The sequence below is a fragment of the Ornithorhynchus anatinus genome, chromosome 21 (genome assembly GCF_004115215.2).
Source record: "Ornithorhynchus anatinus isolate Pmale09 chromosome 21, mOrnAna1.pri.v4, whole genome shotgun sequence".
Taxonomy (NCBI): Eukaryota; Metazoa; Chordata; class Mammalia; order Monotremata; family Ornithorhynchidae; genus Ornithorhynchus; species Ornithorhynchus anatinus.
Window position 1 is genome coordinate 18,622,543 of NC_041748.1, and position 17,704 is coordinate 18,640,246.

General features: G+C 47.7%; 2 protein-coding genes across 9 annotated transcripts in view; one reads left to right on the top strand and one right to left on the bottom strand.

The window, feature by feature from the left end:
* Positions 1 to 940: 940 nt before the first annotated feature.
* Positions 941 to 8,596, bottom strand: HSCB (HscB mitochondrial iron-sulfur cluster cochaperone). 2 transcript variants are annotated; one of them, XM_029049157.2, is made up of 6 exons: positions 8,318 to 8,596; positions 7,285 to 7,381; positions 5,974 to 6,063; positions 4,794 to 4,938; positions 3,350 to 3,397; positions 941 to 1,166 (listed from the first exon to the last, which is right to left on the bottom strand). In XM_029049157.2, exons 1-6 carry the CDS (start codon positions 8,554 to 8,556, stop codon positions 1,075 to 1,077), a joined length of 711 nt encoding a protein of 236 aa, XP_028904990.1. In that variant the 5' UTR covers positions 8,557 to 8,596; the 3' UTR covers positions 941 to 1,074. The 2 variants fall into 2 exon arrangements, with proteins under 2 accessions (XP_028904990.1, XP_016082889.1); XM_016227403.3 differs by lacking the exons at positions 7,285 to 7,381; positions 8,318 to 8,596 and having other exon boundaries at positions 5,984 to 6,063.
* Positions 8,597 to 8,793: 197 nt separating this feature from the next.
* CHEK2 (checkpoint kinase 2) overlaps positions 8,794 to 17,704 on the top strand; it is a 52,564-nt gene continuing 43,653 nt past the window's right edge. For 5 of the 7 annotated variants that reach the window (XR_003754204.2, XR_005661243.1, XR_003754205.2 and 2 more), the window contains exons 1-3: positions 11,168 to 11,274; positions 14,079 to 14,210; positions 16,177 to 16,446. Coding sequence is in view for 4 of the 7 variants with exons in the window: in XM_029049151.2 (XP_028904984.1) it covers positions 16,194 to 16,446 (253 nt within the window). In the remaining 3 variants the exon portion in view is untranslated. Of the gene's footprint in view, positions 8,897 to 11,167; positions 11,275 to 14,078; positions 14,211 to 16,176; positions 16,447 to 17,704 lie in introns of those variants that run through there. The other 2 variants (XM_029049152.2, XM_029049153.1) reach the window with 2 other exon arrangements.

Genomic DNA, 17,704 nt, shown 5'->3' on the forward strand with positions numbered 1-17,704 from the left:
ATTCCCACAGCCCTTAGGTACCTATCAGAAAATTCATTCGATCGTTTGTATTGAGTGCTTACTGTGTGCAAAACACTGTACTAAGCACTTGGTACCCTCTCATTTCCCCATCCATAAATTATTTTAATTTCTGTCTTTACCCTAGACTGTTAAGCTTCTTGTGGGCAGGAATTTTATCTACCTACTCTCCTGAACTGTATTCTCCACAAAGTAAATGCTCAGGAAATACCACTGATTAGCTATCAAATACACCCAGAACGGACTCAAGTTCTCTACTCCTTTCATCGGGAGAGATCCAAATCATGTAATCTGTGATCTAGCAGAACTGGGCGCTGAAGGAGTAGAGCGGTGCCTGTAAGGTTCAGAATTTTGAACTTCCAGGGCTCACGAAAAACTATCTAGCACTTATCTTCTCCCACTGAGACAATATTTCAACTCTCAGGTTTGTAAGTTCTGAAGAGCAGACCCCAGCAGACCATGACTAATCCTAGGCATGGAAAGAGGGAGCCATCTTTTAGTTTTATTTTCCAAGAAATTTAGATCCAAATCTGGAGATGATGGACTATTCTGGGAGGGTCTTTTAGAATAAGGCAGCCGCAGGACAAATCTTAACTCTTGGCATCGATGTTGATGCACATTCTTCTCCTCTGGCTCAGAGCATGAATGTTCTCTTAGAGACATTAGCCAAACTCCTCTGTAACCTGTGATTCTTCTTTCATGTTTTGCTGTTTAAAAGCAAGATGAAGAGAAGTCCAAATCACATCACCATTTCTGACATGATCTTACAGATGTGCTTGGGCTTCAGACTTGTTCCTCTAGCATTAAATTCTACATCTGTTCTTAAATTGTGCTAAATTCATTTGCCTGCTGAAATTAGGAGTCTTGTCCTAATGAAGTATCGACTGACTGGCGAGAAATATAAGGATTCCACACTCCCTGAGACAATTCTACATATCTGATCCAAGACTTGGAAATCAGGTCTTTTAATATGCCTCTGCTCAATTAAGACAAAAAATTCCATTAAAGTAGTGAGCATTCTCATGAAATTCAGTATCGATGTTAATGGATGTGAAATTAGGAAGGTATCTTCTTTATCTTCACCTTTTCTTCCAAATTTGAAAAGTACCTCATTTTTGTTAAAAGTTCCTTGGCTTTTTGAAGATCATCTGAAATGAAAGAAAAATGTTAAAAAGGCTTGAGAGTGAATTGCACCCAGCTTTTAAATTCAGATGCCCCTTGAAAGGTTGAAAACCAGGATTTTCACTTCCTATTAGTAGCACTACCTAGGTCAGGGCGCCTGTGGCTAATTCCAGAGACCCCCATTTTAGGAAGGGGACACCCCATTGCATTTTCTGGGGAACCCCTCCTCCAAGCATGGACAACTTAAAAAATGCTTCCAGTGTTATTTTTTGGAAGAGAGAATGCTGCTGCCCTAAGCCCTCCTCTCCCCTTCTCCCTATCCCTTCTGTGCTGCTCTTACTTGTTCCTTCATTCATCCTCCCTCCCATTCCCACAGCACATAGGTATATATCTGTTATTTTATTTATTTATTTATTTATTTATATTAATGTCTGTCTCTCCTTCTAGACTGAGCTCGTGGGGGGCAGGAATGTGTCTGTTTTTAAAGTGTACTCTTCCAAGCACTTAGTACAGTGCTTTGTACACAGTAAGTGCTCAATAAATACAGTTGAATGAATGAATGCTGCCCCCCTTCTTTCCCTCCAATCTCATTTTACAACTGTCCCCTCAGGGAGGGTTGGGAGATTCTCCCCTCCTCAGGGCTCCCCCCTCCCCAACACAGACATTGTTAACTCCTTGGGGGCAGGAATGATGCCCACTGACTCTACTGTTCTCTCCCAAGCACTTAATACAGTGCTCGCTCCCAGTAGGTGCTCAATCAATACTAGTGATTGAGTCCCCTCCTGCTGCTCGCTGGATATGGACTTGGGGGATATTTTCCCAGCCCATGGCTGAGCAATGGCTCTGGACATTTGGGAAGTGACACAGATGATCTGGGCAGTATAGGGAGAGAGAGAGAGGCAGAATGATAACACATGAAATTCTACCAGTTGGCAGTTCAACAGCATTGTGGTTTGAATTAAGACAAGTTAAATCGCTGTGCCACATTATGGGATTCAGTTGTCTGGTCCTTCCCTGTAGGCCCTAAGCTCCCTTTTTAAATAAATAAAATAAATAAATAAATGGTATGTGTTTAGCATTTACTATAGGTCAAGCAGTGTTCAAAGCACTGAGATAGATACATGATAATCAGGGTGGACACAGTCCCTTTCTCACAGTCGACATAGGAGGATGATTTAATCCTGATTAAGCCTTCATTTCCTCTTTTCCCACTCCCTTCTGCATCACTCTGATTTGCTTTCTTTATTCACCACTCCCTCAGCCTCACAGTACTTAGGTACAAATCCTTAATTCATTTATTTATATTAATATCTGTCTCCCCCTCTAGACTGCAAACTCGTTGTGGGCAAAGAACAGATCTACCAACTCTGTTGTACTGTACTCTCCCAAGTGCTTAGGATAGTGCTTGGCACATAGTAGATGCTCAGTAAACACTCTTGATTGATTTTATAGATGAGGTAACAGGTCCAGAGAAGTAAAGTGAGTTGTACCAAGATGACAGCAGACAACTGGCAGAGCCAGGATTAGAACCCAGGTCCTCTGATTCCCAGGACCATGCTCTTTCATTAGGCCACAGCACGAACTTCTCGCAGCAGGAACAGGGGTTGTGATTACCAATTCTGTTGTATTGTACTTTTCCAAGTGCTTAGCACAGTGCTCTGTACACAGTAAGCACTCAGTAAATACCACTGATGGATACATTTTTAAGTAGACATGCAAAAAAAAATTAGTGGAAAGTCAAAAAAAATGGTCCCCATTCAGGGGCAAATGTTGCTGAAGCGTGGGCTTCTCCCTTCCTGCATGCCCGTTGAAATGGCTTATGGTGACTCCATCCCAGTGGGTTTCCACTCCTTTTTCCTCTTCTGGATCCCCTACTCCCTTTTCTGCTCACAAGGAGAAGCAGAGAAGAAGCATGGCCTAGGGGAGAGAGCAGGCCCTGAAATGAGAGGGCCCTGGGTTTTAATCCCACTTCTGCCTCTTGTCTCCTGTGTGACCTTGGGCTTCGCTTCTCTGTGCCTCAGTTACCTCATCTGTAAAATGGCGATTAAGATTGCAAGCCCTGTTTGGGACAGGGATTGTGTCCAACCTGATTAGCTTGAGCTTGTACCTACCCCAGCACTTAGAAGGGTGCCTGGCTTATAGTGCTTAACAAATACCAGTAAAGAAAAAAGAAATTAAAAATGAAGGAAACTACAGAATGAGTCATTACCTTGTTCAAAAGCTCTGCTTACATCTTCAGTCAGTTTCTTCTGTTTATCTTGAAAAAAAATTATTGCATTAATCTTTACACTTCAATACATTCTCAACAAACATGATTAAGGATGTGATAGGAAACACTGCTAAAACTTTATGGACTGGATTATGTGCATTTTGCTCTATGGCCATGTCGGCATGGGGCAAATGCAGGTGGAATTTCCATATTTTTCTCAGCAGCGTTAATGAAATCGCACATATTAGCTAATATTAAGAGAATTTGTTACCAGAATTTTGTTGCAATTGACCATGGTAGGATTTAAAAGCATTAGGTTGAGCTGCTGCTTTATTGTATTTACTGAGCGCTTCCCATGTGCAGACGACTGTACTGAGCACCTGGGAGAGTCCAATACAACAGAGTTGGTACGCACATTGCCTGCCCACATGGAGCTTACAGTCTTCAGGGTTAAGTCCTGGGTTGAGCTGGGAGGGAGGACCAGGAGTGTGGGTGAACCTAAAGGAGAGTTCAATCTTCCCAAATCAAACCCCGTGAGTATGAAAGAAACTGGGCATCAGACCCATCTAGGAGGATCGGGTGAGAAAACGGTTGGAAAAAACCAACTTCTGGTTTTAGAAAACCATCCTGCTACATCCCCATTATAAATGCTCTTTTTTTTTGGCCCTTCTCTGCAACAGCCCTGTTGAATTTCAATGCCAGTTTTCCTTTCAGCATTGTCGTACTTGGCAATAATGCTCAGATTTTGCCACGCACGTGCAGTGAGAGGAAGATGGTTGTTCTGGGCATCCTTTGGCCCACTGCATAGTATCAACACACACAGCTGCAGGGTTTGGCACTGAAGTGAGTTACGAATAGAGGAAATACAGCTCATCATGGCCTCAAATCCAACCTCAATGTAACACAGTAGCGTTCTGCTAAGAAGCATCAGGGAATTTTATAGCCTGAATGACGGTAATTTGGTACCTCTTTAAGCAGAATCAGGGGCTGCAAGAAGCAAACAATGAACAACCTTAATTCTGGCAGTTAAATTACAGGTATTGCAATGTCTGAACTCAGAGAAGTATCAAACCAGGCTTTGGGTAATTTCAGTTTTTTCTTTTTTTTTAATGACCGCAGGGAAGCATTTAGTTGTTTAAATTCACAATATTGTATTATCAGCACATATTTAAATTGCTTTTTGATCGAGTTAATGGTGTTAACTATGGTTTTTAAAAATACTGGGAACAGTCTAATTCATTTTACACCATCAGGAACTAACTTGGCATCCTTAATTGGTTCCAGGAAAATAGTGTTAAGAGCCCTACTTGGCAGTTTCAGTAATTAAGAAAAAACAGTCCACTGATTCATTATGATGGATCACGTCCTGCTTGAACTCACCTCTACAAATTTCACAAGTCAGAACCATAACAGAACCCTAATGATCGTCTCATTTCCAACTTACCTTTGACTAAGGTCTCGACCTCTTCAATCGCAGCCTCGCTCTGAGCTTCTGCCAGTTTTTCATTGACTTCCATGACTTCCACAAGGAACTGCGTGTCCATTTCACTGTCTGTGCCCTCGGGTATTACCAAACCACTCAGCTTCAGCTATTGGAGAGTAAAACAAGTTCTAACTCCAGCTGCGGTGGCCATTTCAATCTTACTCATTTTCAGGGTCCTTGGTGGGGGGAAGCTGGGGTTATCTCAGAAGTAGAAAGGTTTAAGGGGAGTTTCGTGGGACTAGATCCAAGTTTGTTAAAAATACAGACAAGAACCCCACACCACAACCGGAGGATGGAAGAGTGGCGGTTACAAAAAGTGGACAGGAAATACGTTTAGTTCTGCCAAAGGGTGGGTTTTTGAGATGTATCGACTAGAATGGGATAAGGGAATTGAGGATCATCTGACAATACGAGCCACTTTATCAAAGAAACTGCTTATGTGCATGTATATGGCATCACCATGGGCCAGTCGGTCAGCTGTATTTATTGAGTGCTTACTGTGTGCAGAGCACTGTATTAAGAGCTGGGGAGAGTACTATATAGTGATAAATAGATACACTGCCTGTCCCCATGAGTTTACAGTCTAGGGTGAGTGCTACAGTGCAGATTTTCTTACATGTGAGAGTTTGCAAGGACGCAACTCTTGCCTAAGAGAACAAGGTGTATTTGGAAACTAGATGATATGGGGTGGGTGGGGGTGGGAGAAGAAGGTGAGTCTCTGAACTGGGTTCTGATATAGTTTCATTCTCTTTTGACTGGATACATGCATGCAGAGTAGATGTTCCATTTAATTAAGGAGATTTATGAACTATCACCCAATGCTCTTCGCAGTAGAAGGGTAGAGGGTGGCGTGCCCTAGTAGATAGAGCACGGGTCTGGGAGGCAGAAAGATCTGGGTTCTACTTGTCTGCTGTGTGACCTTGGGCAAATCACTTCACTTCTCTAAGCCTCAGTTCCCTCATCTATAAAATGGAGAATAAGACTGTGAGCCCCATGTGGGACAGGGACTGTGTCCAACCTGATAAGCCTGCATCTGCCCCAGTGCTTAGTACCATCCCTGGCAGAGAGTAAGCACTTAACAAATACCATAAAAAAAAGCACTGCAATACTAGACTACCGGATGGGTCAGAAACCATCTTACAAGATACAACCCTCTGCTTAGTGGAATCAGAAGAGTCTTGTAGGCTTCGTTGACCAGCGTAGAATGCTTCTCTGAAAAGTCCCTTTCGGTCTGTCAGTTGGAGGTGGAAAAAAGAGATTCACATTATTAGGCCAGAGATCAAGCCTACACTCACACACAATAATTAAACCTGCTGATTGAACACTGGGATGAGAAGCCTGCTTTTCGTTACTGAGAAATTACCCTTAAATAAACCAACCCTTGGCTCGCAGGCTCTCCTGCCAGCCACCTGATGCTGTGAGCTGTCGGGGGAGGGATCTAGGAGTAGGCCCACAGGCCACTGGAAGCAATGGGAAGCACAGGCCTAGTGGCAAGAGCACGAGCCTGGGAATCAGAGGCCGTGGGTTCTAATCTCGGCTTCGCCACTTCTCTGCTGTGTGACCTCGGGTAAATCACTTCCCTTCTCTGGGCCCTGTTAGCTCTTCTATGAAATGGGGTTGAAGACTGTGAGCCTAATGTGGGAAAGCGACTGGGTCCAACCCGACTAACTTGTATCTACCCTAGTGCTTAGAACAGTGCTTGGCACTTAGTAAGCAATTACCAAGTGTCACAATCATTATTATTAGGGGCACGGGTGAATGCAGATAGGCGATGTGAGTGGAGTAGGCATCACTTTTAACAGTTTAGTCCTCTGTTTATGTTGGGGTGGGGGGACATATGATGCTGGCTTCCAGACCCTTGGACCATGGGGTGCTGAGGGATGAAGGGGGCAGTCTCACGCCCAAGTCACCACCCCTCCCCTGTCCCCAGGCATTCAGCCAACTGCCCTCTCTGAGGGGAGGGGTGGGACCCACCAAAGGAATGGTCTTGATGAAACACACCCTCAGGGGCTTTGCTTCACTGATACAGTGAGAAAAAATCTGGGAAAAACAGGGTTTCTGTCCTTGCCCTTCAGGGGAGGCCCCTGGAGAAGTGTGAAAGTAGGAGGGCAGATTATTACCCTGGTGAGGAAGGGGCACAGAAAGTTGGATCTTCAGGCTAAAGTTCAGCCCTGAACTTTGCCAGCCTTGCTTCTTGGTGCACGTCTCCTCGACGCTTGGCAGGGCTAGTTAATCCATCAATCAGTTATATTTACCGAGCGCTTACTGTGTGCTGAGCACTCTAAGCGCTTGGGAGGGCACAATATAACAGAGCCGGTAAACCGCTCCTCGTTCTCGAAACTTGGGCATCGGTTGAAGGGAAAAGGTGATCCCGGGGCGTCCCCCGAAGGCGGTGAGACTAAGGCCTAGTGGTTTAAGCAGCCATGGTGGGGAGGGGTGGCAGGTGGTGTACCTGAGACCTCTGGCTGAAGTGGTCGGGGTGAACCAAATTCTGTAGCTGTTGGTACCTGCGTTGCAGCTTTCGGATATCAACTGTGAAGGAACGGCAGCTAAAGGAATGGGGGGAGATGAGAAAACAGGTGGAGAGAGAGGGACGGCCTCACCAAGCGACCACCTTGGCCACACCTCCCGGTCCCCAGCAGGATTCCCTCTCCCTTCTTTCCTTGGCTTTCACTCACTGCTCATTCTTCCTTATCCTCTTCCCTTCCCTGTCTTTCCTTGGCTTTCACTCACTGTCCATCTTCAAGTGAAGCAGCACGGCTCAGTGGAAAGAGCCCGGGCTTGGGAGTCAGAGGTCACGGGTTCTAATCCCCGCTCGGCCACAGGTCAGCTGTGTGACTTACCTCAGTTACCTCATCTGTAAAATGGGGATGAACACTGTGAGCCCCACGTGGGACAACCTGATTACCCTGTATCTACCCCAGCGCTTAAAACAGTGCTCTGCACAATGAATGCGCTTAACAAATACCAACATTATTATTTTGTCTGTCTCCCCCTTTTAGACTGTGAACCCGTCGTTGAGCAGGGATGATCTCTCTCTCTGTTGCCCGACTGTCCTTTCCAAGGGCTTAGTCCAGTGCTCTGCACATAGTACGTGCTCAATACATACTACTGAATGAATGAATGAATAAGGACCCTAAAAAAGCAGAAGCCCAGAATGATTATGGTTGTGATTAATGACTTCATTATAGAGAATCAACGTGGCTCAGTGGAAAAAGGCCCGGGCTTGGGAGTCCGAGGTCATGGATCTGAATCCCGGCTCGGCCACTTGTCAGCTGTGGGATTGTGGGCGGGTCACTTCACTGGGCCTCAGTGACCTCATCTGGAAAATGGGGATGAAGCCTGGGAGCCTCCCGTGGGACCACCTGATGCCCCTGGATCTCCCCCAGCGCTTAGAACAGTGCTCTGCACGGAGTAAGCGCTCAACAAATACCCCCATGATGATGATTATTGCCCCCTCAGGCCCCGCCCCTCCCCCCCCTCACCAGTCCATGAGGCGGAAGTAGTCGCGCGCCGGGTCGGGCGGTTGCAGCGCGCGGCAGGTGGGGCAGAAGAGCGCATGCGCGTCCCCGGCCTCCTCCGCCGCCGCCCCCCCGCAGCTCCAGCATGGCGGCCGGCTCTGCGCCTGCGCCGCGGCCCCGCCGCTCAGGGCCTTCCCCGCCGCGGCCCCCGCCCGCAGGGCCGTCCACGCCCTGCGCAGCCCCTCCGGCCCCGCCGGCCACATCGCTCGCCGCACCCGGGCCCGAGGCGGGCTGAGGCGGAGCCGGCGGCCGGAGCCCGCTCACCGCCGGGACGGCCGGGCCGCCGTCTCGCCATTGGCTGGCGAGGCCGGCGGGGGGCGGGGCCGCCCGTCGCCCCCGGGCCGTTCGGAGGCGAAAAACTACGACTCCCACAAGGCGGCGCGGCCCCCGCGCGCCGTCACTTCCGGGGGCCTCCTCATTGGTCGGCAGGGCCGGGGCGGCTGGTCCCGATTGGCTGGGCGGCGGAGTTTGGATGGGAGCGTTTAGCGCCGCTGCGCCCCGTGGCGGGGGCGGCGTGTGCGGGCTGGAGGTGGCTCCCGGGGGGTGAGTCCGGGCTCGGCGCCTTCGCGCCTCCGCTGCCCGATCCCGGCCTTCTCCCAACTTCCCCCCCCCCCCCCTTCCCGGATACCCCCCCAAAGACAAGGGGCGTCCCAACTCCGCAGCCCCTAGACCCTGCCCCCTAATAACCGTGCTGTTAAGCGCTTACTAGGTGCCAAGCACTGCTCTAAACGCTCCGGCTCAGCTTGGCCCACGTGGGGCTCCCAGTCATCACCCCCCCCCCCTTTTACCAGTGGGGAAACTGAGGCCCCCAGGCAAGGGACTTTCCCAAGGTCACGCAGCTGACAAGGGGCGGAGACCGGATTAATAATAATAAATGATATTGATTAAGCGCTTACTAGGTGCCAAGCACTGCTCTAAGCGCTCCGGCTCAGTTTGGCCCACGTGGGGCTCCCAGTCTTCATCCCCTCCCCCCTTTACAGGTGGGGAGACTGAGGCCCCCCAGGCAAGGGACTTGCCCAAGGTCACGCAGCTGACAAGGGGCGGAGACCGGATTAATAATAAATGATATTGGTATTGATTAAGCGCTTGATAGGTGCCAAGCACTGTGCTAAGCGTGGGGGGGAGATACCAGGTCAGGTCCCACGTGGGGCTCCCAGTCTTCACCCCCATTTTCCAGGTGAGGGAAGTGAGGTCCTAGTGAAGTGATTTGCCCAAGCGGCAGATGGGATTAATAATAATAAATCATGTTGGTATTGATTAAGCGCTCGCTAGGTGCCAAGCACTGTTCTAAGCGCGGGGATAGATGCAGGTTATCAAGTCCCACGTGGGGCTCCCAGTCTTCACCCCCATTTTACAGGTGAGGAAAGTGAGGCCCTAATGAAGTAACTTGCCCAAGCGGCGGAGACGGGATTAATAATAGTTAGGTGGGTATTTGTTAAGCGCTTACTATGTGCCGAGCACTGTGCTAAGCGCCGGGGGAGATACCAGGGGATGAGATCGTCCTCAATTACAGCCGAGGGAACTGAGGCCCAGAGAAGTGACTTGCCCAAGGTCACACAGCAGACAAGCGGCGGGGACGGGATCCGAACCCACGACCTCTGACCCCCGGGCCGGGGCCCCTGAGCCCCGGTTCCCCCGAGAAGGGGGCGAGGGCGGGGATTTTAGCCCCACGTTCACAGCCCATGAAGGGGAGGCCCAGAGAGGTTAAGTAAGTTGCCCGAGGGGGCACCGCAGCCCAGGGGCGGAGCTGGGACCCCGGCACGGTCCTCCTTCATTCGGTCGTATTTACTGAATGCTTACTGTGTGCAGGGCACCGTACTAAGCGCTTCGAAAGTACAGCTCTGCAAAAGAGACAATCCCTGGCCACCCCGGGCCTGCAGGCTCCTGACTCTCAGCCCTGCCTTGCGGTGGCTACTAAGCCGTTCTGCTTTTTGTCGTCGGCCATTACTTGCATTTTCCTCTTTGCTTCTTCCTAGTTTGCTTTTTTCTGTTGCCCTTATATTTACAGAGATGAGATTTACTAAGGGCTCAATATATGCCAAGCAGTGTGTTAAGCCCTGATTCGCTATCCTTGTCTTTTATGATGCTTGCTTTTGTCTTTTCTGTCTGTTGCCAACCCTTCCCCCACCCCCCAGCTAATTTTTCTTTTTTTAAATGTTTGTTAAAAACTTTACATGCTAAGCACTGTTCTAAGCGCAGGGGCATATACAAGATAATCAGGTTGGACCTAGTTCAAATCCAGCTTTTATACTATAGCCCCACTGGAGGATAGAGATAGGGCCTAGATCTCAACCATGTGCTTTTTTTCCTCAGCTCATTTTTTTTTAAAGGTATTTGTTAGGCACTTATGTATCAGGCACTGTTCTAAGCGCTGGGGTAGATACAAGGTAATCCGGTTGGATGCAGTCCATGTCCCACATGAGGCTACTTAATCCCCCCTTTTTACAGATGAGGTAACTGAGGTCCAGTGAGGTGATTTACCCAAGGTCACACAGCAGACAAGGGGCAGGGCCGGGATAGAGCCCAGGTTCTTCCGACTTTGGGACCCTTGCTCTTTCCACTGGGCTATGCTGCTTCTCGTTGCCTAGTGGAATTGGCCATCATAACTAATAATAATGTTGGAATTTAAGTGCTTACTATGTGCAGAGCACTGTTCTAAGCACTGGGGTAGATACAGGGTCATCAGTCCCTCGTGAGGCTCACAGTGTTAATCCCCATTTTCCAGATGAGATAACTGAGGCACAGAGAAGTTAAGTGACTGGCCCACAGTCACACAGCTGCCAACTGGCAGAGCTGGGATTCAAACCCATGACCTCTGCCTCCCAAGCCCGAGCTCTTTCCACAGAGCCACGCTGATCAGGAAAGAATCTTGGAGCAGGAAAGTGTCTCCCAGTTCACCTGGTTCAGCCTTTCATCTTCAGGTAAATGTCTGAAACACCCAGGAAAGATGCCGTGCAAACTCATTATGGGCAGGGAATGTGTCTGTTATATTGTTCTGTGTGCTCTCCTAAGTGCTTAGTACAGTGCTCTGCACACAGTAATCGCTCAGTAAATACGATTGACTGACGGATCTAGTCCTGTTTGTAACTTCGTATGGTACAATAATATGTTCAGAGGAAATCTGGATAAGAGTGCACGTTATATCAAGCATCAGTGCCGGTGATTTTGTTCACTGAATTTTACCTATTTTCCAGTCTTTACCTCACTGTGGGCAGAAAATGTGTCTGCTCTGTTACATTGTAGTCACCCAAGTGCTTAATTCAATCACTTATCCTGTCCCACCTTCATTGTGGTATCAGCCTCCTTGCTGACCTCCCAACTTCCTGCCTCTCCCCACTCCAGCCCATACCTCACTCTGCTGCCCGAATCATTTTTCTACAGAAACGTTCCGGACATGTTCCTCCCCCCACCCCCAAGAAACTCCAGTGGTTACCCATCCACCTCCACATCACGCAAAAACTCCTCACCCTCGGCTTTAAAGCAGTCCATCACCTTGCCCCCACCTCACCTCACTACTCTTACTGTAACCCAGCCCGCACACTTTTGCTCCTCCAATGCTAATCTCACTATTCCTCCATCTTGTCTATCACACCGCTGACCCCTCGCCCACATCCTGCCTCTGGCCTGGAACGACCTCCCTCCTCAAATCCGACAGCTTACTCTCCCCCCTTTATAGCCTTATTGAAGGCACATCTCCTTCAAGAGGCTTTCTCTGATTAAGCCCTCCTTTCCTCTTCTCCCAATCCCTCCTGCACTGCCTTGACTTGCTCCCTTTACTCATCCCCCCTCATAGCTCTTATGTACATATCTGTCATTTATATTAATGTCTGTCTCCCCCTCTAGACTATGGGCTCACTGTTGGGAGGGAATGGGTCTGTTTATTGTTATATTGTACTCTCCCCAGCACTTAGTACAGTGCTGTGCACAAGTAAACACTAAGTAAATTCAATCGACTGACTAAGCCTGGAAACCCCTTGTTTGGGGCAACTTGATAGCAGAAGCTGTTGGTCATGGTGTTGAGCTGAGGCGGTCCGCCAGGCTATGGCTATCGGTCGCCGAGCCCAGTTGGTTGCTGAAGCAAGGTGCTACCCCAATTTGGCACCTGGAAAACTAGCCCTTTATTTCTGGCTACTAGCCTGGGAAGAGCGAGGGATCAGCTGCAGCCTGAGGCCCCATCAAGTTCCATTACCACCTCAGTCAATCAGTTGTATTTATTGGAGGCACAGTAGGGAGTGGGAGGAAGGGGGGATCTTAATCAGAAAAGGCCTCTTGGAGGAGGTGTGCCTTTAATAAAGTTTTAAAGTGGAGGAGAATAATTATTGACTGTGGGATATGACAGAGCTCACTGCTGAGATCTGCAGCCCCAAAGAGAAGCTGCCCAGCCCCCGTGACCTCGGGACTTTCAGCCCCTGCTCTAGCACAGGAAGGGCGAGGATACAGCGGTAGCATGAGGCCCCTCCTTAACCTCTACAACCCTGAGAAAACTCTATCTCTATGTCTCTTGGATGCTGAGCTGTGGGGATCCTGAAACTATACTACCCTCTTGCTTTTATTCAAACCTGTCCTCATTTTCTTAATTATTTTTGTGTCATTTCATCTTTCCACATGTGGCTATCGCCAAACTCCCACCTCCTCCTTATTCTTAGATTGTGGGGGCCAGTGACCGTGTCTAAATTCTCATCAAGGAATTTATTTTCCAATATGGTGCTTTGCATACAGTAGGTGCTTAATAAATGCTGCTACTCTTATTTCATTTTGGTGCAAAACTGTTCAGACCATGTTTTTCCACTCCTCAGAAACCTCCAGTGGTTGCCCATCCACTTCGGCATCAGACAGAAACTCCTTACCATTGGTTTTAAAGCACTCAGCTGCCTTGCCCTCTCATACCTTACCTCACTGCTTTCCTACTACAACGCAGCCTACATGTTTTGCTCCTCTAATGCCAACCTACTCACTGTATCTCCATCTCTTCTATCTCGTCGCCTACCCCTTGCCCACGTCCTCCCTTTCTCCTGTGATGCCCTCCCTCTTCATATCCAATGGACGATCACTTTCCCCACATTTAAAACCATATTAAAAACCCATTTCTTTCAAGAAGCCTTTCCTGACTAAGCCCTCTTTTCCTCTTCTCCCACTCCCTTCTGTATTGCCCTTACACTTAGATTTGCACCCTTTCTTCACCTCTCCCTCATCCCCACAGTACATATATACATATACTTTATATTAATGTCTGTCTCCCCCTCTAGACTGTAAGCTCCTTGTGGGCAGGGAATGTGTTTACCAATTTGGATATATTGTACTGTCCCAGCCATGATTGCAGAGCGCTTGGGAGATTACAACAGAGTTGGTAGATACATTCCCTGCCCACAATGAGCTCACAGTCTTGAGGGGGAGACAGACAATAATATAAAGTATATGTATGTGCTTTGGGGCTCCCGATTGCTTAGTACAGTGTTCTGCACAAATGCCATCATTTTTAGTGGACAGTCAATAAATACTTTTGATTGACAACCAGATCTTTAGGCTTCTTGAAAAGTGCTCAAACCCCTGATGGGTTAGTCCAGTACTGCTGTGTCATCAATGGTATTTATTGAGCGCTTACTGTGTGCAGAGTGCTATGTGACCAAGGTTGTGAAAACTGCCTTCAAGTTGAGTTCCTTTTGTAGTTCCTGAACCTGAAGATATGGTGTCTGTTCACCTTCATGTGGCTGATCTTTGTTTCCAGTTGCCCAGGGCAGGACCGAATCCAGGTTGGAGCAATCCACACAGAAAACATCTCAGAGGTTGAACCAGCCCTTGGCCCTGACAGAGTGAAGCTTAGATCATCCTTCTCGTCAACCTCAGATTGAGCATAGAGGTAACTGTTTGGCTCCAGTCTTGAAAACGGAACCTTGCCCCCGACTCTTCGGCTTCCGTCCCCTTCCTCGTGCTCTTCCTCCGGTGTGGAACTCCCTCCTTCTCCAAGTCCAGCTGGTGCCACATTCAGCCCCTGAAGAGTCTACCTCCTCCACCAAGCCTTCCCTGATTAATTCCCAGCACCCTAAGGCACTATAAGTCTACTCACGATCTCTAGCTTTTACAAACTTATTTCTACCCGTATTCAGCAGTTTTATATTTTTGTTTAGTAATTTTACAATCATTTGGCTACTCTTTTTTTCATAATGTATGTTAAGCACTTACTATGTGTCAAACATTGTTCTAAGTGGTGAGGTAGATGTATTTTTCAGACACAGTTTAAAATACTTTTGGGCAGGCAATATGTCATTTTGTTTTGTACTTCCCAAGCGCTTAGTACAGTGCACTGCTTCAGGTGGGAGCGTAACAAACACGACTACTTCTAGATTCATCTGAGCAAGACTTTGGAGGCTTGAATGTTTTTTTTCAAGTATTATATAAAATACCTGGTTAGGTAGATAGATGTCAGTTTGTTATAAAAGCCCTCTCGCAAGATCAATCAGTGGTATTTATTGAGGGCTGACTATGTGCGGAGCACTGTATTAAGTGCCTGGGAGAGTACAATGTAATAAAGTTGGTAGATGCATTCCCTGCCCACAGAGGGAAACTGGCATTAATATAAAGAATGGATAAATTCATTAAGGGCTGTGGAACTTAGGGTAGGGTGAATATGTGGCTTAGTGGATAGAGCATGGGCCTGGGAGTCAGAAGGTCCTGGGTGCTAGTCCAGGCTCCTCCACGTGTCTGCTGTGTGACTTTGGGCAAGTCAATTGACTTCTCTGGGCCTCAGTTACCTCATTCCTAAAATGAGGATTGATAGCATGAGCCCCATGTGGGACAGGGATTGTGTCCAACCTGATTACTTGTATCTATCCCAGCACTTGAAACAGTGCTTGGTACATAGTAAGTGCTTAAGTACCACACATTATTATTAATAATATCTAGTATTTTCTGGGTATAAATATAAGTGTATAGGCAGCATAGAAGGGAGAGAGAGGAGGGGACAAGAGGACTTGGTTGGGGAAGGCCACTTGGGGAAGGAGTGATTTTAATGAGGCATTGAAGGTGGGGAGAGTGGTGTTCTGGGTATATGGAGGGGATGGAAATTACAGGTCAGAGGGAGAACATGGGCAAGGGTTCGGTGGTGAGATAGATGAGATTGAGGCAGAGTGAGCCATCTGGCCCTAAAGGAGTGAATTGTGCAGGTTGAACTATAGTAGGAAATTAGGGAGGTAAAATAATCCGACACCCTCCAGTTAGGTGGAGAATGGGGAAGAAAAGGGACAGAGAATAGGGGACCAGAGGGTAAAGGTAAAATCTTGGGTCTAAAGCATATGATAGTTCAGCCGGGAAGGTAAATTAGAAAGCTTAATCTTCCCATTCTTATTAATGGTGTAGTTATTAAGGGTCTGAGTGCATGCAGTGCGTATGAGTAGCCTGAAAGTGCAGTATTAATGTCGAGGACCAAAATTTATTGAAATTCTGACTTCAGGCCCTATTTCTTTTTTCAGCATGGACTAACTTAGTCCTAACTAACTTAGGACCTCGTCTAAACAGTTCTAATGAATTTTTTAAATGGTAAATACCATGTGCCAGGAGCTGTACTAAGAGCTGGGATAGATACAAGCCAATCAGTTTGGACCCAATCCATTTCCCACAAGGGGCTCTCAGACATAATCTCCATTTTACAGATGAGGTAAACGTGGCCCAGAGAAGTGAAGCGACTGGCCTAAGATCAAACACCAGACAAGTGGCCGAGCAGTGATTAGAACCCAGGTCCTCCTGCCTGCCATGATGTCTCCTCAGCTGAGTGCAACTTCTGTGAACCTAATCTCTGATGCAGAACACTCCTTTTTCCTGTTTTGCAGCTTCTTTGGAGGACAAGATGTCCCGGGAGAGCAGAGGTGAATCCCAGCAGTCTCAGAGTGCTTCCCAATCACAGAACGCCTCAAGCTCCTCTTCGAGCGCCACACATACCTCCAGCCAGTCATCCTACTCCAGCTCAGGGACCCTTAGCTCCTTAGACACGATCCCTACGCAGGATCTTCCTTCTATTCCCGAGGACCAGGAACCAGAAGAGCCCGCCCCTGCGGCCTGGGGCCAGCTGTGGGCACTTCAAGATGGCTTCTCCAACTTGGGTAAGGCTGCCGGTCGGGCCAGCGACTCTGGTCACAGAACAGATTCTTTACAGAGCTTCACACAGAGTCTTGGAAGCAGCATGGCTTCGTGGTTAGAGCGTGGGCCTGGGAGTCAGAAGGACTTGGGTTCTAAACTAGTAGCAGCATCTGGGCACTCGCCTGGTGTGGTGGTAATAGTAATAATTGTGGTATTTGTTAAGCGCTTACTATGTGCCAGGCACTATACTAAGCACTGGGGTGGATACAAGCAAATGGAGTTGGACATGGTCCCTGTCCCTTGTAGGGCTCACAGTCTCAATCCTCATTTTACAGATGAGGTAACTGAGGCATAGAGAATTCATTCATTCAATCATATTTATTGTACTCTCACTGTGTGCAAAGTACTTTAGTAAGTGCTTGGGGAAGTATAGTATAACAGTAGACACATTACTGCCCACAATGAGCTCACAGTCTAGAGAGGGAGACAGACATTAATATGAATAGATAAATACATAAATTACAGAAAAATACCTATTAGCTGTGGGGATGGAGTAAGGATGAATGAAGGAGCAAGTAAAAGAGGTGCAAAAGGGAATGGGAGAAGAGGAGTGAAATGACTTTCCCAAGGGAACACAGTAGACTTGTGGCAGAGCTGGTATTAGAACCCATGACCTTCTGACTCCCAGGCCTGTGCTCCATCCACTACACCATGCTGCTTCTTTGTACACTGTGGTACACTGTACTAGGTGCTTGGGAGAGACTTATTGAGCTCTTACTCTGTGCATAGTATTTTTTATGGTATTTAAGTGCTTACTATATGCCAGACACTGTCCTAAGTGCTGGGGTAGATACAAACTAATCAGGTTGGACACAGTCCCTGTCTCACACACGGCTCACCGTCTTGAACCCCCTTTAACAGGTGAGGTAACCGAGGCCCAGAGAAGCGAAGTGACTTGCTCAAGGTCTCTTCTTCTTCCTTCCTTCCTTCCTTCATTCTTTTTCTTCTTCTTCTTCCTTCTTCTTTTTCTTCTTCTTCCTTCTTCTTTTTCTTCTTCTTTCTTCTTCTTCCTTCTTCCTGTTTACTTGTTTTGATGTCTGTCTCCCCCCTCTAGACTGTGAGCTCGTTGTGGGCAGGGATTGTCTCTTTTTATTCCTGCATTGTACTTTCTTAGCTCTTAGTACAGTGCTGTGCACACAGTAAACTCTCAATAAATACGATTGAATAAATGAATAGATTAGCCTGTATCTATCCCAGTGTTTAGAACAGTTCCTGTCACGT

Bases quoted from the DNA above. Each gene is read 5' to 3' on its own strand.
- HSCB (XM_029049157.2), bottom strand. From the start codon at position 8,556: ATGTGGCCGGCGGGGCCGGAGGGGCTGCGCAGGGCGTGGACGGCCCTG. The intron at 4,939-5,973 runs GTAAGATGGTTT...ACTCTCCAATAG, and splicing joins TAAGCAGAGGGTTGTATCTT to CTGAAGCTGAGTGGTTTGGT. The intron at 1,167-3,349 runs GTAATGACTCAT...CTTTCATTTCAG, and splicing joins AAGCAGAGCTTTTGAACAAG to ATGATCTTCAAAAAGCCAAG.